General features: G+C 36.3%; 1 protein-coding gene across 3 annotated transcripts in view; it reads left to right on the plus strand.

The window, feature by feature from the left end:
* The window catches only part of LOC306659360 (zinc finger protein 33B-like), a 60,097-nt gene extending 43,191 nt beyond the window's left edge, over positions 1-16,906 (plus strand). For 2 of the 3 annotated variants that reach the window (XM_079136824.1, XM_079136823.1), the window contains one exon: positions 13,428-16,906. In XM_079136824.1, the coding sequence (XP_078992950.1) occupies positions 13,428-13,443 (16 nt within the window). In that variant the 3' untranslated portion in view covers positions 13,444-16,906. Of the gene's footprint in view, positions 1-13,028; positions 13,157-13,427 lie in introns of all 3 variants that reach the window. The other variant, XM_079136821.1, reaches the window with a different exon arrangement.
* Positions 16,907-22,137: the final 5,231 nt, after the last annotated feature.

Below are 22,137 nucleotides of genomic sequence, written 5' to 3' on the forward strand. Positions count from 1 at the left end.
TGCTTAACCACAGAGCCACATCCCAACCCTTTTTATTTTTTATTTTGAGACAGGATCTTGCTAAGTTGCTGAGATTGGCTTTGAATTTGTAATCCTCCTGCTTCAGCCTCCCAAACTGCTGGGATTAACAGGCGGATGTACTGATATTTAAAGTGTAAAACATCAACTCCTCACCTCTTTTTGTCACAAAAAGCTCCTTCCTTATAATAAGTATTTACTTGATGTAATTCAGTTATTTTTTCATTTACCAAATACTTCTGAGAATCTACTATATACCATTTCCTATGTCTGTGAGTTCCAAGGCAAATGACACATAAGTCCTTAAAAAGGAAGGATTCTTGGGAGATGGAAAGATGGGAGATGGAAACATTACATGAAACTGTAAATGTTTCATACCTGAGATACATGCAAAATCCTCTTCATATTCTTTTAAGTTTTTTTAGATCATTTTATCACATTTCCCTGTACCTTAAAAATACATGTATAAATTGAAAATTAAGGGTTGTCTCTGATCATAAAAGTATATGTTATTACTGATCAAAACATACGTATTTCAGACATTTATAAAGAAGTATTATACGTTGCATACTTGCAATCCCAGAAGCTCAGGAGGCTGAGGCAGGAGAATCACAAGTTCAAAGTCAGCCTCAGCAACATAGCAAGGCCCTAAGCAACTTAATGAGACCCCGTCTTAAAATAAAAAATAAGAAATGAGAATAGAGAAATGGCTCAGTGGTTAAGTGCCCCTGGGTTCAATCCCTAGTACAAACAAAACAAACCAAAAACAAACACCACCACCCCCCAAAGCAAGCAAACAAACAAAAAAAGAAGTATTATTATTAGAATTGCATCTCACTGATATGGAGTTGGATTTGTTTTTTCAACTAGAGTAGTAGTTTCCCCTTCAGGTATAACATTCCAGGACACCTAGTGGATCATTTTCAGTGGAATCAGTGAGGTAGTAGAGAGTACCAAACCTTTTATATATACTACATTTTTAACCTATTCATATGCCTTTTCACTTAAAGTTAAAAAAAGTAGTTTTTTACCTTTGAATATTAACTGTTGATTTTTCTTATATTTCTTTTTTTTTTATTGTAAACAAATGGGATACATGTTGTTTCTCTGTTTGTACATGGCACAAAGGCATACCATTTGTGTAATCATAAATTTACATAGAGTAATGTTGTTTGATTCATTTTGTTATTTTTTCCCTTCCCCCCACCCCTCCCACCCCTCTTTACCCTCTATACAGTCCTTCCTTCCTCCATACTTGCCCCCCTCCCTAACCCTAACTCTAACCCTAACACTAACCATTCCCTCCCCCCCATTATGTGTCATCCTCCACTTATTAGCGATATCATTCGTCCCTTGGCTTTTTGAGATTGGCTTATCTCACTTAGCATGATATTCTCCAATTTCATCCATTTGCCTGCAAATGCCATAATTTTATCATTCTTTATGGCTGAGTAATATTCCATTGTATATATATACCACAGTTTCTTTATCCACTCATCAATTGAAGGGCATCTAGGTTGGTTCCACAGTCTGGCTATTGTGAATTGAGCAGCTATGAACATTGATGTGGCTGTATCTCTGTAGTATGCTGATTTTAAGTCCTTTGGGTATAGGCCAAGGAGTGGGATAGCTGGGTCAAATGGAGGATCCATTCCGAGTTTTCTAAGGAATCTCCACACTGCTTTCCAGAGTGGCTGCACTAATTTGCAGCCCCACCAGCAATGTAAGAGTGTACCTTTCTCCCCACATCCTCGCCAACATCTGTTGTTGCTTGTATTCTTGATAATCGCCATTCTAATTGGGGTGAGATGGAATCTTAGGGTAGTTTTGATTTGCATTTCTCTTATTACTAGAGATGTTGAACATTTTTCCATATGTTTGTTGATTGCCTGTAGATCTTCTTCTGTGAAGTGTCTATTCATTTCCTTAGCCCACTTGTTGATTGGGTTATTTGTATTCTTCGTGTAGAGTTTTTTGAGTTCTTTATAGATTCTGGAGATTAGTGCTCTATCTGAAGTATGATTGGCAAAGATATTCTCCCACTCTGTACGCTCTTTCTTCGCATTGCTGATAGTTTCCTTTGCTGAGAGAAAGCTTTTTAGTTTGAATCTATCCCAGTGGTTGATTCTAGCTTTTATTTCTTGTGCTATGGGAGTCCTGTTAAGGAAGTCTGGTCCTAGACCAACAAGGTGAAGATTTGGACCTACTTTTTCTTCTATAAGATGCAGGGTCTCTGGTCTGATTCCGAGGTCCTTAATCCATTTTGAGTTTAGTTTTGTGCATGGTGAGAGATATGGGTTTAGTTTCATTCTGTTGCATATGGATTTCCAATTCTCCCAGCACCATTTGTTGAAGAGGCTATCTTTTCTCCATTGCATATTTTTGGCACCTTTGTCTAGTATGAGAAAATTGTATTTATTTGGGTTTGTGTCTGTGTCCTCTATTCTGTACCATTGATCTACCTTTCTATTTTGGTACCAATACCATGCCGTTTTTGTTACTATTGCTTTGTAGTAGAGTTGAAGATCTGGTATTGCAATACCCCCTCTTTCACTCTTCCTGCTAAGGATTGCTTTAGCTATTCTGGGTTTCTTATTCTTCCAGATGAATTTCATAATTGCTTGCTCTATTTCTGTAAGGTACGTCATTGGGATTTTAATTGGAATTGCATTGAATTTGTATAGCACTTTAGGTAGTATGGCCATTTTGACAATATTAATTCTTCCTATCCAAGAACATGGAAGATCTTTCCATCTTCTAAGGTGTTCTTTAATTTCTTTCTTTAGTGTTGTATAGTTCTCATTGTAGAGGTCTTTCACCTCTTTTGTGAGATTGATTCCCAAGTATTTTATTTTTTTCGAGGCTATAATGAATGGGGTAGTTTTCCTAATTTCTCTTTCTGAAGATTCATCACTTATGTATAAAAATGCATTGGATTTATGGGCATTGATCTTGTAACCTGCTACTTTACTGAATTCACTTATGAGTTCTAAGAGTTTTCTGGTGGAATTTCCAGGTTCCTCTAAATATATAATCATGTCATCAGCGAACAGGGATAGTTTGAGTTCTTCTTTTCCAATTCGTATCCCTTTAATTTCTTTGGTTTGTCTAATTGCTCTGGCCAGAGTCTCAAGAACGATGTTGAATAGAAGTGGTGAAAGAGGGCATCCCTGCCTTGTTCCAGTTTTTAGGGGGAATGCTTTCAGTTTTTCACCATTTAGAATGATATTAGCCATGGGCTTAGCATAAATGGCCTTTACAATGTTAAGGAATGTTCCCACTATCCCTATTTTTTCTAGTGTTTTGAGCATGAAGGGGTGCTGTATTTTATCAAATACTTTTTCTGCATCTATTGAAATAATCATGTGATTCTTGACTTTAAGTCTATTAATGTGGTGAATTACGTTTATTGATTTCCTGATGTTGAACCAACCTTGCATCCCTGGGATGAAACCAACTTGATCATGGTGCACTATCTTTTTAATATGTTTTTGTATGCGATTTGCTAAAATTTTGTTGAGAATTTTTGCGTCGATGTTCATTAAGGATATTGGTCTGAAATTTTCTTTCCTTGATGAGTCTCTGTCTGGTTTAGGTATCAGTGTGATATTGGCTTCATAGAATGAGTTTGGGAGGGTTCCCTCCTCTTCTATTTTATGGAATACTTTGAGAAGTATTGGAATGAGCTCTTCTTTAAAGGTTTTGTAGAACTCGGCTGAGAACCCATCTGGTCCCAGACTTTTCTTTGTTGGAAGGCTTTTGATGACTTCTTCTATTTCAGTACTTGAAATTGGTCTATTTAAATTGTTTATGTCCTCCTCATTCAGTTTAGGCAATTCATATGTCTCTAGAAACCTGTTGATGTCTTCGAAATTTTCTATTTTGTTGGAGTATAGATTTTCAAAATAGCTTCTAATTATGTTTTGTATTTCCATCCTGTCTGTTGTGATATTTCCTTGTTCATTCCGAATTTTAGTGTTTTGGGTTTTCTCTCGTCTTCTCTTTGTTAGTGTGGCTAAAGGTTTATCAATTTTTTTTTTTTCGAAGAACCAACTATTTATTTTGTCAATTTTTTGTATTGTTTCTTTTGTTTCAATTTCATTGATTTCAGCTCTGAGTTTAACTATTTCCTGTCTTCTACTACTTTTGGTGCTGTTCTGTTCTTCTTTTTCTAGGGCTTTGAGCTGTAGTGTTAGGTTGTTTATTTGTTGTTTTACTTCTTTTATTAAATGCGCTCCATGAAATAAATTTCCCTCTAAGTACTGCTTTCATAGTGTCCCAGAGATTTTGATATGATGTTTCTTTGTTCTCATTTACCTCTAAGAATTTTTTAATTTCTTTCCTAATATCTTCTGTTATCCATTCATCATATAATAGCATATTGTTTAATCTCCAGATGTTGGAATAGTTTCTGTGTTTTACTCTTTCATTTACTTCTAACTTCAATCCATTATGATCTGATAGAATACATGCTAGTGTCTCTATCTTCTTGTATTTGCTAACATTAGCTTTGTGGCATAATATATGGTCTATTTTAGAGAAGGATCCATGTGCTGCTGAGAAGAAAGTGTATTCACTCTTGGTTGGATGGTATATTCTATAAATGTCCGTTAAGTCTAAATTATTGATTGTGTTGTTGAGATCTATGGTTTCTTTGTTCAATTTTTGTCTGGAAGATCTGTCCAGTGGTGAGAGGGGCGTGTTAAAATCACCTAGTATTATTGTGTTGTGGTCTATTTGGTTTCTGAAATTGAGAAGGATTTGTTTGACATACATAGATGAGCCACTGTTTGGGGCATAGATGTTTATGATTGTTATATCTTGCTGATTTATGCTTCCCTTAAGCAGTATGAAATGACCTTCTTTATCCCTTCTGACTAACTTTGGCTTGAAGTCCACATTATCTGAAATGAGGATGGATACTCCAGCTTTTTTGCTGAGTCCATGTGCATGGTATGTTTTTCCCCATCCTTTCACCTTTAGTCTATGGGTATCTTTTTCTATGAGGTGAGTCTCTTGCAGGCAACATATTGTTGGATCTTTCTTTTTAATCCAGTCTGCCACTCTATGTCTTTTGATTGATGAATTCAGGCCATTAACATTCAGGGTTATTATAGAGAAATGATTTGGTTTCCCGGTCATTTGGTTCATTTTTAAAATTTTGTTTATTTATTTGTTTGACACAACTTGTTTCCTCCTTTATTTGACAATTCCTTTAGGATAATTCCTCCCTTTGCTGATTTGCTTCTTTGTTTTTCATCTCTTCCTCGTGGAATATTTTGTTGAGAATGTTCTGTAATGCTGGCTTTCTTTTTGTAAATTCTTTTAGCTTTTGTTTATCATGGAAGGATTTTATTTCATCATCAAATTTGAAGGTAAGTTTTGCTGGGTATAAGATTCTTGGTTGGCATCCATTTTCTTTCAGGGCTTGAAAAATGTTGTTCCAGGACCTTCTAGCTTTTAGGGTCTGGATTGAAAAATCTGCTGATATGCGTATTGGTTTCCCCCTGAATGTAATTTGGTTCTTTTCTCTCACAGCCTTTAAAATTCTGTCTTTATTTTGTATGTTAGGTATTTTCATTATAATGTGCCTTGGTGTGGGTCTGTTGTAATTTTGTGTATTTGGAGTCCTGTAAGCCTCTTGAACTTGATTTTCCATTTCATTCTTCAGATTTGGGAAATTTTCTGATATTATTTCATTGAATAGGTTGTTCATTCCTTTGGCTTGTTTCTCTAGACCTTCCTCAATCCCAATAATTCTTAAATTTGGCCTTTTCATGATATCCCATAGTTCTTGTAGATTCTGTTCATGATTTCTTACCATCTTCTCTGTTTGTTCAACTTTGTTTTCAAGGTTAAATATTTTGTCTTCAATGTCTGAGGTTCTGTCTTCCAGGTGTTCTATCCTATTGGATATGCTTTCTATGGAGTTCTTAATTTGGTTTATTGTTTCCTTCATGTCAAGGATTTCTGTTTGGTTTTTTTTCAATATCTCTAACTCTTTATTGAAATGATCTTTTGCTTCCTGTATTTGCTCTTTTAACTGTCGATTGGTGCAATCATTCAATGCTTGCATTTGCTCTTTCATCTCATCGTTTGCTTCTCTGATCATTTTAATTATGTACATTCTGAACTCCTTTTCTGTCATTTCTTCTGCCATGCTGTCATTGGGTTTTATTGATGTAACATCTAGATTTGTTTGCAGCATTTTCTTTCCTTGTTTTCTCATATTGTTCAGATATCAGTGGATCGCTGAGATATTGCAGATTTCCTCTGTTGATTTACAATGTCCCTGAAGATTTCTATATATATCCCCTCTTAGCCTTCAGTAGGCTGAAGTCTTGGAGGAAGTTGATAATGCGGTGCTCCACAAGGAAGCTGCCTCTCTAGGAGTGGTGGCCTTCAGGTGGGGTATATTCCCTGCTAGTGGGCAGAGGTGCCTCCACTTGTTGACCAATGGTCATCCAAAGGGGACCTAGGCTGCGGGCTGAGGCAAGGCCTGTTTGGGCCTGTGTCTCTGGTTTTACCGTCCTTGTGGGGAAACCTCACCAGGCAGGGAAGACTCACCCAGTGGGGAGGTCTCGCTGGTCAGTTTCCTCCTAGAGGTTCCCCTCAATTTACAGCTACCGCCTGGGCTGGGCTGCCTTCCTCTGCAAAGTTTCCAGAGGCCCGGCCCTACCTCCTGGGCCTGGGAGCCTCACCCTTCGCAGATGAATCTCCTTAGGCTGCCCCTCCTCAGAGAATTTGCCCACAGGCCTGGAACCTTCGCTCCGCCCTAAGCCTGTCTCTGTGCGGCTCTTCCACCCAGAAGCCTCCTAGATCCTGGGACCCTGTTCTGCACCTAATCGCCTGGCTGCGTGGCCCCTCCTCTGAGCAGCCACCTGTGGCCCCGAACAATCACTCTGAGTCCCAGAGACCCGCCACAGGCCTCTTCCTCCAGACAGCCGCCCAGTATGCCGGTGCGGTCACTAGGAGTCCGAGAAACTCACTTCGTGCCTCCTCCTCCCACCAACCACCCGTAGCCTGGGGCAATCAATCACTCCGAGTCGAAGTGACCCTCCCCGTTCCTCCTCCTTCTCCAGATAACCCCCCGGGTGTTCAGGAGCAGTCCCTCTGGGTGGCTCTGAATCCACGTGACCCGCTGCACGGGTCCTCTGGGCACCGCCCGGAGCTCAGGTGCGGCCACTCAAGACCAAGCGTCCCACCACGCTTCTCCTCCAGGCAGCCCCCCTGTGTTCAGGAGCTGTCACTTTAAGACCAAACAACTCACCACTCGCCTTCTCCTCTGAGCAGCCTTCTCCTCTGAGCAGCCGCCTGGAGCGCTAATGCAGTCACTGCGAGTCCAAACGACCCGCCGCGCTCCTCCTCCTCCTTCTCCTACTCCTCCAGGCAGGCCCCGGGGTTCAGAAGTGGTCAGAGTCCAAACAGCTCGCCATGCAGCCCCTTCTCTGGCAACCGCCTGTAGCTCTGGTGTAGTCACCCGAATCCAAGCGGCCGCTCCTCTTCCTCCTCGTCCTCAGGGCAGGCCCCGGGGTTCAGAAGCGTCGTTCTGATTCCAAACAGCTCGCCGCGCAGCTTCTCCTCTGGCAACCGCCTGTAGCTCTGGTGCAGTCTCTCCGAATCCAAGTGGCCACGCTCCTCTCCTCCTCCTCAGGGCAGGCCCCGGTGTCCTGAGTCCACATAGTTCTCCTCGCCACTCTTCCCCTGGGCAGCCGCTGGAGCCCCAGTGGGTGCTCCGAGTCCCAGCGCTGTGCCGAGCGGCCTCCTTTACGGCGCTCCCAGCTGTCCGAGTTCACTGCTCCAGCGGGGGGAGGGGCGTCTACTTCACAAAGTTTCCTGCGTTCCGGGACCCCCGTCCCATCCGGGATGCCCCCCCAGGGGGTGAGAGTCACCCGGCTGCTTTGAGTTGGTCCCAAGCGTCTCAATATCTCCTCTTTTGAATCCTGAGTCCTGGAGCAACATGAAATGCAGCCACCCTCTAGGCCGCCATCTTGAAAACCCTCCTATATTTCTTATATTTATTTTTCTTTATCATGTTGAGGAAATTTACCTTTCTTCCCTTTTTTTCTTTTAGCATTACCAAATATGTTAGATATTATTTGTTTAAAAAACTTTATGACTGAGCAAAGTGGTGCACACCTGTAATCCCAGTAGATCAGGAGGCTGAGGCACGAGGATCTCGAGTCCAAAGCCAGCCTCAGCAATTTAGTGAGGCCCTAAGCAAGAGACCCTGTCTCTAAATGAAGTATTAAAAATGGCTAGGGATATGGCTCAGTGGTTGATTGCCCCTGGGTTCAATCTCTGAAACAAAACAAAACAAAACAAAACAAAACAAAAAACAACAACAACAACAACAACAACAAAAACCTTTCTATATCAATTGAGATGATCATATGATTTTCATTCATTTTTTTTATTAGTATGGTGTCTTCAATAGATTGATATTCTTACATTGAGCTACCTTGCATTCCTGGGATAAATTCTGCTTGGGCATAGTGTAGAATACTTTTTATGTTACTGAATTTTATTTTCTTGTACAATATATCTGGTTGTTTATCTGTCTTTAGTATCAGGATAATGCTGGCTTTGTAAAATGAGTTAGAAAGTGTTTCTTCCATATTTTTGGAAGAGTTTGAGAAGACTTTTGTTAATTTTTCTTAAATTTGATAGAATTCACTGGTGAAGCTATTTTTTCCGGAACTTTTCTTTTTTCGGGTATGTTTTCATTTCTGATTAGCTCTCTAGTTGTTACAAGTACTATTTTTTGAGATTTTTAAATTACTTCTTGAGTTGGTTTTGATGGTTTAGGGTTTTCTAGGAAATTTGTGCATTTTATCTAGTTATCTCATTATTGGTGTACAATTGTTCATAGTATTCTCTTATAATAATTTTCTTTCTATAATGTTGCTTTCATTTCTGATTTTAGTTCTTTTGTATTTTATTATTTTCTTAGTTACTCTAGCTAAAAGTTTGTTAATTTTGTTTTTCTATTTAGAGAATCAATTTTTGACTTGTTTTCTCTATGGTTTTCCATTCTTTTTCCATATAGCTTTTCTCTAACTCCTCCCCTCTGCTAGGTTTGGGATTAGTTTACTCCTTTTTTAATCGTTCCTGAAGGTGTCAAGTAATGCTACTGATTTGAAATCTTTATTTCTTTAATAAGTGTATTTCCTGCAATACATTCCCTTATAGGTATAGCCTTGGCTGTATCCTATGACTTGTATTGTGTTATGTCTTTCTTTTCATTTGTTTCTAAGTATTTCCTAATTTTCTTTGTGATTTCTCTGACCCTTTCATTATTTAATATCCAAAAATTTTTTTTAATTTCAAATTTTAACCATTATTGACTTCTAGCTTCATAGTATTATAGACAGGTAGACCTGTGAATTTATTGAGGCTTGTTTTGTGGCTTGACTTACAGTTTATCCTGAAAAATGCTTCTTTTGTACTTGGGAAGAATGTATATTCCGCTATTAGGTGGTGGAGTATTCTGCATACTTCTTTTAGACCTGATTGGTTTATAGTATTGTTCAAGTTCTCTATTTTCTTACTGATCTTCTATCTAGAAGTTCTATTAATAAAAGTTGGATAATGAACACTTCATTATTATACAACTCTTTCTTCTTTCAAATCAGTCAATATTTGCTTTATATATTTCAATTCTCTTTTCTTTGGTCCATATATATTTGCAATATATTTTCTTTATGTCTTAGCATTTTTTCAAATACATAATTTCACTCCGATTCTCCTTTACCTCTTAAAACAATTTTTTCTTAAAGTCTGTTTTTTTTTCTGATATTGATGTCTTAGTTATTATTTGCATGAATATCATTTTCCATCCTTTCACTTGCTACTTTTATGTCTTTGAATCTAAAGTGAATCTCTTATAGACAACATGGAGTTGGATCCTTTTAAAATATTATTATAATTAATTGATATTTTTATTTGGCTTATAAATTGTTTTATGGTTTCCCTCAGTTCTTTTTCTTATTTTTTCTTTTAGTGTTTGAACAGATTTAAAGATAATTGAGCTAAAATCTTTTTTTAGTAAATCCCATGTTTGGCTTTCCTCAAGGACATTTCTGTCGATTTATATTTTTCCTTTGGTCCTATGCTTTCCTATTTCTTTGTATGCTTTGTGATTTTTGTTGTTGAAAATGGACATTTGAATATTACCATGTGGTAACTTTAGAAATCATTTTCTACATTCTTCTCCAGGCTTTGCTGTTCTTGATTATTGAATATTTTAGTCAATTTTTATGACTTCCAGACTGTTTTCTTGCAGTTTGTATTTCTAGTCTGTGTGGTAACTGAATTCTCTGTTCCTTTAACTTTTTTTCAGATAGTATTCTGGTGGACATTTTTCCTGAAAAGCGAGGATTCAAACAACAACAGAACCCCCATCCACACACATATTTTTTCCCAGTCTTTGTTTATTGACTCTGTTCTAGGGCATTTCTTAAACACTTATACCCTGTTTATTTAGAACTTCTGCTTCACCTTCACATATTGCTTGTACTAAGCATTAGAGATCAACCAGGGGTGAAAGCTTAGGTTCATCTTAAGTCTTTTCCAAGCATGTATCCTGACCCGTTATTCTAAGTTCTTTAATGTAAAAAGATGCTTTTGGTTGCCCTTATTTCCCAAGGAAGCTTTCTCCAGCTTTTGTCGTGGGTTTATGTTTTATAAATTCTTCTTTCATTATTTCTTTTTCTGACTTTTACGTTGTTAGGACTTAAATAATTTTATACATAAAAAAGATTAGTGCAATTTGTATTTCATATTCAATTCATTTTCTAGGAGTTTTACTATGTTTGTTTTATGTTTTCACAATTAGCAAATAAGATATTTTAATTTATAGTTATACTTGTCTTTTCTCCAATGGATTCTTGTAGAAAACTAGTCTCACTTTATTTTGAAGCAATAATCTCTTGAATTTATCTGAGGATTTTTTGAAACATATACCTCCTTCCCCCCTCTTACTCTTTGGTCATCTATTAGTTCCAGTGGCTTTGTTTTCATTTAGTAATTCATTTTCCTTTCATATTTCTCCATGAATATCCAGATGCAAGTTGATTTGGTAGAATATAAATGCACATATAGATAGATGTCTTTTACCATACTGCCTCACCAAAAGGCTCTGTAGGTAATTGAAGAATGAACATGGGAGGACTCCTTCAGACTGGGAAGAAAGGAAACAGGCAAGCAAATGGGAAATTCCTGAAACAGAGGATACAATATTCTGAGATCATATCACTAAAGTCTGTTTCATTAAGTAGTTGCCTTACAAGAAACTACATTCTATATTCAGCTTTATAAAACTAGTTTTTAAAAGTTATATTTTTATAAAAGTTTTATATTCTATCACTTTAGTATTTTTGGCTACTGGATCTCTAAAAAGTAGTGGCAGTCAGTAACCTTGTAAGTTCATTTTATCACTTATAGCCCAGGTTGAAGGCTTAGAGATTGGTGGTCCGATGTATATGATCACTCTGCTGGCCACAATGACATACATTAAAATACATTATTTTCATCTAAAATCTGTATTCTCAAATTCTACCTCTTTCCTGAGGTCCAGAATCATTCATGTAGCTTTCCAATGGACATGTCCAATTTCACATTCAGAAGACATTCAGTATACTGCACAGTGAGCATCTGATTCATTGTCACTTTGAACCTATTCGGCCCTTCCTCTTCGTTTCCTGGACTTGACAGATGTTACCTAGCCCTTTGAGGCTGCCATTTTAATCTTCTGGAAGTTTCCCTTTCTGTTTACCTTTGCCTTATGAGTTTCTTTTTCTGCATTTCCATTGCTGCCTCAATATAAACGACCTAGCTGTATCACTGTTCTCCAGCATGTTCTTCACTCTAACTTGGGAGTGCTGCTTTCTCAGTGAAAGTTGGTTTATATAACTGGGACACAGTTGTGAATTTCCAGTTTTCCACTGGTTTCTGTTATTCACAGAAATAAGTAGAGTGGACAGATCAGGGAGGCTTCTAAGGGAGTGTGCATGATAATCCTGTATATGTCATACACTATCAGTCCATTAGGGTATGGGAAGAAATACTTTATTATCGTTTCTGTTTACACTTGTATCTAAAAATATGAACAAAATTAAACTTTCCTGGTATTTTAATCACTAACAGGATTAAAGACAAATGTTTTGCTTAGTTTCCCCTGATCCTCCATGCCTCTGCAGCCTTTATCACAGGTTCAGAGCTGCTATTTATCCTGTTTTACAGTTCCATTGACTTGCCATATGTATTTTCAAGTCTTCTTACTTTTTCTTAATGTTTTTGCCTTATATTTGTAAAGGAACTAAAGCTTTATCCCTTTGGTGAAATCTAAAATGCTGACACACTCTTATATGAACTGCCTAGAACCCCTCCGTTGTCCCTGCCTGTGTCGAATATATTTGTGATGTGGTTCCTTCAAGTGCTCTGTTAGGTATGCTTTTTGTGTGTATGTTTCTTTAGGAGAGAACTTCTTGAAGTATTGTGTTCAACTGGGAATATTCAGAAACTAACACAGTTCCAGGCATATGTGAACACTCGGATTTTTTTATTAAGTGATAAATTAATTCACCAACAGGGTGATAACTATGAATCATGTTTTGCCCATGAAGTATATCACACAAAAATGTATAGAGTAGGGGTCTTTTGTAACATTTTTTCATAAATTTTCATCAGTAAAAATGGTAAGAATTAGCTGGGTATGGTGGTATATACCTGAAATCCCATCTACTCTGGAGGCTAAGGCAAGAAGACTGCAAGTTTGAGACCAGCCTCAGCACTAAGCAAGGCTGTAAGCAAAGTGAGATGATGTCTTAAAATAAAAAATAAAAAGCCTGGTGAGGTAACTAAGTGGTGAAGTAACCCTGGGTTCAACCCATAGTACCAAAAAAAAAAAAAAAAAAAAAAAAAAAAAGGAAGAATTTGTCCTTAAACATCTTTTTTTAAGAGCACCTGATTCTGACCATGTCAGATTGAGCAAAACTGTGCTTTTCCAGGGATCAGTGGCATTCAGGGATGTGACTGTGAACTTCACACAGGAGGAATGGTGACATCTGGACCCTGCTCAAGAGAACATCATATAGGGAAGCGATGTTGGAGAACTATAGTCACCTTGTCTCAGTGGGTAGGTAGGGATTATGTCCCATGCAGAGAAGCAGTATACATTTTCTTTTTTTACTCAGAAAAAATTGTGTAATTTTTTGTAGAATATAATATTTAGGTTTGGGATTCAGAGGCCAAGGATAATTTATCCCTTTTGGGTACCAGAAAGAATGCATTTTCTTCTGCTTAATAACAAGGATTTTAATTGTACACTTTGAGATATATAATCCTCTTCCTTCTGAGACCTTAAAACCCACCCAACTTGTTCTAAGTCATATAATTTTCATCCATAGGATACTGCATCTCTAAACCAGAAATGATCCTCAAGCTGGAGCAAGGAGAGGAGCCATGGATATTAGAGGAAGAATTCTTAAGCCAGAGTCACCTGGTGAGTTAGGGAGTATGTGCCAGATGGATTTTAGGAGAAAAGTAGACATAAATGGTTAATTTAGAGTTAAGATCATTGACATGTTTACTAGGAATTCTGTTTTAGAGGGTACAGACCTTTGGAAGTAGCATGTAGACATGGCTCAAATACCTAATGTCACTGAATCACTCAGCATCTCCCAGAGTCACTCTTAAACACAAATGTTGCCCTTTTTAAATGAAGATATAAATTATACAGTTAAGTGCATAGCTTAATACAATTTTATGTATACATTTATATACAACCATGTATCCATCAAGATGAAGACTCCCTGGTGTAAATAACACTTGGTAAATAACATTCACTTCTGATATAATAGGTAAAGTTTGCCTATTTTTTACTTCAAATAAATTAACTACGTACTATATATATGTGTGTGTATATATTTTCCCTATAGGTGGGTAGGTTGATAATTATGCAGGTAGATAGCTAGATAGGTAGGTAGGTAGGTGGATGGATGGATGAATGGAGTCTGACTTCTCAGTCTCAGCATTGTCTGTTAGATATATCCATGTTGTATGTATCAGCAAACTAGTGTTTTACTATATTGCTGTATAATATTCTATTATATGATTCAACCAGACTTTATCTGCCTATTCTATGATTGAAGCACATATGGGTTGATTTGTGTTTTGGGATATTTGGAAAAACATTGTTACAAATATTCTCATGTACATCTTTTGGAGGATGTAAACTCTCATTTTATTTCATATAAACTTAGATGTATAATCAGAAATGAACTTACCAGGCAAAAAATAGTCATAAGTTTAATTTTAGCAACTACACAGTTTTCCAAAGTGGTTGTACTAAATTATACCTCTGCCAGTAATGTATGAGTTCTAATTACAATACAGCCTTGTCAGCATTTGTTATTGTCAGTCTGTGTTGATTATAAAATATATATTTGGTTTTCACCCATTTCCTGGCATACAGCTAAAATCTTTGTAATCTCTGAAGTGATGGGTATCTTTTTGTATGCTAATGAATTGACTGTAACTGGCAGTACCTAAATAGTTTCAGGATGAAGGCTGGTCACTGAAAAGACCAAGGAAGGATTAGAGCATTAAAGCTTTCAGCTCTAATCTCCAACATCCCAGGAGAAGAGACAGACTGAGGTTAAGTTGAATACCATTGGCCAAGGATGTAATCAATCATGCATATATAATGAATTATCTATAATACCTAAAAGGACAGGGTTCATAAAACTTCTGGACAAAAAATAATCTCATAAGTTTAATTATGGAAGTTTCTGAAGGGTGGCATGCCAGGAGAGGGCATGTTGCGAGCGTCTTATTGACTAGGAGTCAGTTGGTGAGTTTAACTCATTTTATTATGCATCATACACGGTATCTCATGTCACTTCAAATCTATTCTGTCTAACCAGTTTCTCCTAGTGCCGAACCCAGAGTACACTTACTGCGACGTGTCTTAGTTGAGGAGCTATGTTGGGTTCCACCTCCGTGGTGGTGGGATCACAGGGGAGTGCAGCATCAGGTGTTCTCTTTGATGTCCTCCTGTTCTTCTCTGGTCTGCTGCCCCAAAGGCTTTGGGCTTCAGCACAGTTTATAAGTTCTGGTTGTGGGTTTTCAGCCCATGGTTACACCCATCTCTTGTCCTAGGTGTGTCACAATAAGTGGGACTTAACCTCGGCTTGCCCATTCAACCTCACCCATGGTGTCCAGTATAGGAGTAGATAGATAAGCATGCTATGTTCAAGCACCAGGCTGGCCTAACACTTACTATTTCTGACATGCTTATTACAGGGCATGGAAGCTAAACATATCTTCCTCCATACCTGTGCTCCTTCCTTACCTTATCCTGTGTGTTCTTCATCAATGTCCTTTATAATAAATAAGTAAGCATAATTATTTCCCTGAGATTTGGAGCCCTATTTTCCTGAGTTTTTGAGCTACTGAATTAAATCAAGAAGGTGACTGTGGGAACCCTGACTTATAGCCGGTCTGTCAGAAGCACAGGTGTAGAACTGAACCTTATTGTTACAGAGCCTTATATCAACTTCATGAAGCAGCATGAAGGTGGTCCTTCAAACCTGATTCTTGGCAATCAGACTGGAAAGATTTGTTACTCTGATGTGTTACTCAGAGTAACAGGCATGAGTTTATCAGAAGGGATAGAAAAGGGAAGAATTATCCTCTCAGAGAGAAGAGGGATAGTATGCCTCTCCTGCCCTACAGTTTTATTGGGGGCTCCCAGGAAACTCTGGATAGGCTTGCCCAGATCCACTTGACTTTTGATTGACAGAGGATGACATCAGGCTTTCAAGTTCCCATTATGCATGACAACTCTATGTTACTTTGGCCCATACTGACCAGTTCTAATTGGAATATGTACTTAACAATTTTTGTGGTTATGGGGTATTATCCTTATCTCTGTTGTTACCAAAAGCTTGTCCTTGTCTGACCTTTTCACTCCCCATGCCAATCCAACTATGAGGACACAGTTTTGAGAAAAAGGAAAAAGAAGTTTTATTGCTTTGATAGCAAAGGAGAAGCACAGGGACTCCTGTCCCTGAGACTGTGATTCTGCCTATAAGGGAGGACAGAGAGTTTTTAAAGAAGTGAGTCATTCCAGGTATTCCCTGGGGGGAGGGGGTTGTGAGTCATTTGTTAATTTGGAAGATAACCATTTCTTAGATCTTCTGGCACCATCCCTGAAGTATGAATTACTTGGTTCCTCTGGTAGGTGTGTGCTCAAAGACAGATAACTTGTGCTGGAATGGGAAAAAGGTCTATACCTTTTTTCTATACCACCCCTGCCCCCCAGGTTGGGAAGGAGAGAGGGAAAATAAGAAAATAAAGTATGCCCATTTTAAAATAAGCCTCAGTGGCAGAGCAGCCTCAGTGGCTATATTCAAAGCATGAGATGGACCACCATTACATCCTCATTCTGGGATCTGGCCTATATAAGTGTCACAAAAGCCCTACCTCCCCACCAAAAAATTCAGGTTAACTTGTTTTCTTATGGGCATTTTGGGCCTGCATTTCTTTTGCAGATAACAGATTGTTTGCTGATGGAAATTATCTTATTGACTTAAGCTAGGCAGGACTTCAGGTAAATTGCTTTGTAGAAAAGAAAATATTCAAGGGTCAACACAGTGTGCCCAGTTTACAGAATTATTCCCTTAACTTCATGTTCCCACAGCACACATCTGTTTGTTTCTTATCATTATGACTGGCATCTAAAGTTGGTGTATGTGTGTGGGTCTAAGGTTGAGCCCTCAAACTTGGAATCTTGTTACTGGAGTCCTAAGCCAGCAGCTTGACTCTCTATAAACCAGATCTGTCCACTCATCCCCAACAAAACAACCAAAAAGATAATGATTTTCTTTTTTTTTTTTTTTTCATGGCCAAACATAGTAACTATTTATTTTTTTCTTAAAAACAAAAAAAACCCTAAAATTTAAATACCTCCCATCCCATCACATACAAGTCTGTATACATTATTTACATCTTTCAAATAAAACATTATCACAGATTTTCTGACATTCATTATCCCTTATTGAAGTAAAATGATGACATAAACTCTGATCAATAACAAGTACAATTTGTGTAATTTTGGCACAGCTTACAATATGGCATCCATGCTGCATTTCATATTTTAGATCATTTTTACCCTTCCAGCCACTTTAATAGAGAAACTATAGCCATGAAAGTAGGATCTTTGTCTTTATGCATTCTCTTAAATACTTGCAAAATGTGAATACTCCTTTGTACTTCCATTACTTGGCAGTGGCAGTATTCCTCTCCTTTTGTCTTCAGAAATAATACCTATTCAAACTTCATGTTCTCATATTTACTGTATTCACTCTCAACCTAGATTTCATGACACTATTCCTAGTGATAATTTTAAGTAATAAATGTATAGGAAAAATTTAAATAGAACAAAAGTATTCCATAAAATATTACTTCCTCACCACCTTGGTTGTACATGTACAAAAATAACAAATACAATTTAGTGGCTATAAAATCTGTTTTCCCTAAAAATAGTCATTTCTGCAGAACAATTTAAGGAGGAAAGTGTTCTTAAACGAAAATACACAAATCTGTTTTTACAATCTGCACAAGTATTTCAGAAAAATAAAAATGAAAACCTAAAAGAAACATCCACCTATAAGAATGTAATAAGAAAATTAAATATTAAATGTTTAATTTTATACAACTAATATCAGTTTCAGTGACATAAAGAAAGCTGTCAACCAAAACACATAGAAACCTATATTCTAAAAGTACTAAAGAATCACTAACAATGAAGACCTCAAAATCAACCTAACTGCTTTGTTTTCGTGTGTGTGTGTGTGTGTGTGTGTGTGTGTGTGTGTGTGTGTCTCAAACAGAAGATAGAGGATAGGAAAACATATAGTTAGAAAAAGGCCAGTGATTTCACTATTTGTCTTTGAGAATTATAGTCCAAAGTTTTCTATTATATAGCACTATTTGCAAACAGACAGACTTGCATTACATTTGTAAAACTGAGTACCCAATATTTTAATCTATTTTTTCTCTTTTGTCTAAATGAGTTCAGCTATGAGTGACAGACATGAAGCACAGTGTTACACCTTAAAAATAAATTTGCTTTAACTTATTAGGAAAGTTTTAAAAATTCAAATAATCTACAGTCAGAATTTTGTTACATGTTCTAATTAAACTTGTTTATTAAATCTTCATATAGCTTTACCTCTAGCCATATATCATCTCATACACAATTAAGCTGATAGCTGAACAACAGTGATTCCTCAGTAAATCCTAACATCATAACAAAAATGTCATTTTAATTATTTTAGGAATGGTCCATAAAGCATATATCTGTGTTTCTAAGAATTGGTATATTCTCTAATATTCTAGATAAGTTTCAAAATAAGATTGTATGCAGTCACATTTCAAAATTATAAATATATTTTTGGCCCCCATCTTTCTAAAACAAAGTCAAACTTTAAGTTATAAATGATAAATGAAGTAGTTATAAAATTCTAAATATATTATTTCTGACAGGCTTAAAATCCAGCATAATTAATACATAAGACATTACAATTTCTTTGTACACAACCTCTAGTCTTTAATTAAAGTCAAATTTTTAACTTGAACAAAAACACATTTTAAAAAAAGGATAGAGGTAAAGGCTCTATTTCCTTAAAATACTGCTATTTTAAATATTGGATTCTTTTCCCCATAGTATCCATTCAATCAAAACTATCCCACAATAGTCAAGATGGAATTGAAAAGTTTTCAGGAAAATTAACAAAAAATAGTAAATTCTAGCGGAAGCTCTGGCATTTTTAAAAAATAGTATTATATTTAACTACACTGTAAGTCAACTAAATTTAGAAAATTAAATCTATACATCCAAACTATACTGTCCACTTCAAAATAGTAACATTAGGAAATCATTCCTTTATTCAGTGATACAACTGATGCTTGAAACATTCTCTTCAGCAGATTCAGAGCCTATGATGCATTCTTTTGAATTTCCCTATTGGCTTAGTTCTCAGAGAACAGTCAAGTTGTTAGGCTTGGTTTGGTGATTAGGGTGAATATTAAGCTGCCAAAAAAGTTTTTGTGTAACTACGATGATGAAATTGATTTTCTTGCATAGTTACAAGCCAGTTCTTGTGGTATCTTTAAAAGAATTCCAAAACACTACACTTTCGTAGCACAGCTGGAATAAGTAGTGCTCCCAAGGGAACTACTCTGAAGATCAACTTTCATTGGATGTTAAGGTATGACATAACCATTTTAAAAGGAAATTTCGCAACATAATATTGTATCACACATATTCTACCATTTCAGTGGTTATCAAAACCTCTCTCAGAGAGGGTGTAGACAAAGCTGTAAAAGAAATGTCATTTTTCTATTTTCCCACAAGTAAGGAAAATACTAATACATAAAATGAAGTCTGGAGATTACATATGTAAAACATAAATATCCACATCATCTCTATTTCCTGATAAGACAGTGCAGTGCTTTATCCATCCTGATAATGGAGGTAATAACTCAGTCTGAAATATATTATACTTATCTTCAGTTATTTAATATGTTTTATGCTGACCATTTAGAATTTACAAATGACTAACATAGGGAAGGTAGAAAGAGACAGAAAATCTAAATCTTTCCTTTTAAGGTATATTGACCTCCGAAGTCACCAGCTAACTAATACATACTTAATATTTTAGTGTAGTCCAATGCCATGGTTTTTACTGAAAATGGAATTATAAAGTCAGCAAATGAAAGCCAGTAGCACATCTACTGCTAACTAAAATCTTTTTAACTCCTTCTATTACTGATTTATGTCCACCACTACTCCATCATTTAACATAATTCCTAAAATGTGCTTCATGTCAACATTTAACCAAAAATCATAAGTGACAACAATACCATGTTAGCTTACTACTTTACATTTTATAGGATGCTTTTATCAAAGGGTAAGAAAAAAACAACTTTATAGCTTTGTATAAAAAGCAAGGGGAAAAATTATCTTAGTTATTTTTAATTAAATAAAGAAATTTGAAAAAATATAATAGACATTTGTAAGCAAGTCTGCTCCAAAAATCTGCTCCAAAGGATCAATAAGCTTTGATCCTTATTTTATAAAGGGCGTCTTTCTAACTCCCATAGGAATCAACCAAATCAAAGCAACTTTTTAATCAAATCAGTTCTTTCTCACTGGCTCTGGTGTTTCCTTACTTGTAACCATCTAACACCTGGTAGAATGCCAGACTTCTCTCTGGGAAAACTTTATACTTCGTTATCATATATACACACACATACATATCTCCCTATTTCCCAGTAACTTGTTAAGTGAACACTCAGACACAGGTACCTGAGATTCTGGCACAGTGAAAACAAACTCTTACCTACATATATAGTGGAAAGGTAAATCCTACTATCAAATACTAGAGTAATATTTTTCCATCTTTACAGTATACTACTATATAAGGCTTAAAAGAACTAGAATTTTATTTTCTACTATTTCCTCTATACTTGACTACTGCAACCCTTTTGTAACTAGGTTGATAAGAAGTAAATTGCAGTATGGAAGACAATTTGAGTAATTGTGTCTTCCATATCCTACATAGATATAACTCAAAAATCACGACACCCAATTTTATTTCTGAATCGCCTCATAGTGGTTGATATTATCTATTTGGACACTGAAATATTTGTTTTAAGGAAATCAGCTAGCTTTCAGTACAATTTATAAATGTCTAATATATTTACCCCTGCCAGGATCTTCCATTACTTCTTCTGTTGGTACTTGGTGGATATTTGCTAGAAATGAAATGGAGAGAAAGGCAGTTCCCTAGTGATCATAATTATAAGAACATTAAACTATATCACCATTCTACTTGTTAATAACACAAACTTATTTCATTTTAATTTTTGTTCACAAAGCCTTTGTAATCCATATAATTCCAGAGCAAGCATTTCTATTCTATTCTATTTTAGGAAAAAAGTATGTTTCTAACCAAGGGAAGAGTTCTAATTGAAGAAAGCAGATTTACCAAATACATCAAAATTAAAACTGGAAGTCTGAAAAGGGTATTATTTCTCAATCTCAAGAACAAATCTGAAGTGAAGCAAATTAATATTTATTCTAAAAACTAAGTTTCTAAACTTACTGATGGTAATAATTCACTAAAAAGTCATGGCAAATAAAATTTAAAAATAACTACTGAATGAGCATTTTTGTTGTTTGATATTACTGTAAAGAAAATGATTTCTTTCACAGTAGAAAAATCAGAAGTCAGAATGCTTCAATCTGGGCCTGTAATAAGCAAAGGTACTGTATCATTTTAAAATGATAAGCAAACACCTGCTCCATTCACTGAATGGAAATGCTACAAAGTGATCAATTTTCCCCAAAGTCCTTAAATTCCATGTTTAATGCCTGTACCTAAAATTAATAATTTATTTTTAATTTCTCATGGAAGTTGATTCCAAAAGGAAATCTCTTAATAGACTCTGTTTACAAATAATTGATTAAAATCTTCACAACTTTCTATTCAAAGGTTTTTAAAACAGGACTTTCTAGAACTTGACTCCCTACACTTAATCCTATCCCTAACTGCCCACAGAAATTAACTTCCCTCCCAACCAAATACACTCTTTGATCCCCTCCTCTTTGAAACAGAACGGGATTCTGCAGACATGGCTCATTTGGCAATCGCTAAGAAACCTCACTGTTCAGCATCACCTCTGAAGATGGCAATCCTAATATAACCTGAAGTTTTACACCTACAGTACAGTTAACATGTAGAAAGAAGTCAAAATGCAATGGGTATTATATTTCAACATCCTCAAGTTTCAATATCACAGATATTAAAAGATGGAACAAGATCTGCTCGAACTTTAAGTATTTGTTGAACAGAAATATATTACCATCAATATCAAAAATAATTAAGAAATACTAATTTTTATGTTCGACATGCACACCTTTACAAATTATGTTTCTTCAATGTAGTAAAAGCTGGAGATCACCAACTTAGGTCAACTATGGCTTTTATCATAGATTATTTTACAACATGCACCAGTAAGTGCCCTGGGTAGTGATCCTAATATTAT

Source organism: Sciurus vulgaris (assembly GCF_902686455.1).
Source record: "Sciurus vulgaris genome assembly, chromosome: 4".
NCBI lineage: Eukaryota > Metazoa > Chordata > Mammalia > Rodentia > Sciuridae > Sciurus > Sciurus vulgaris.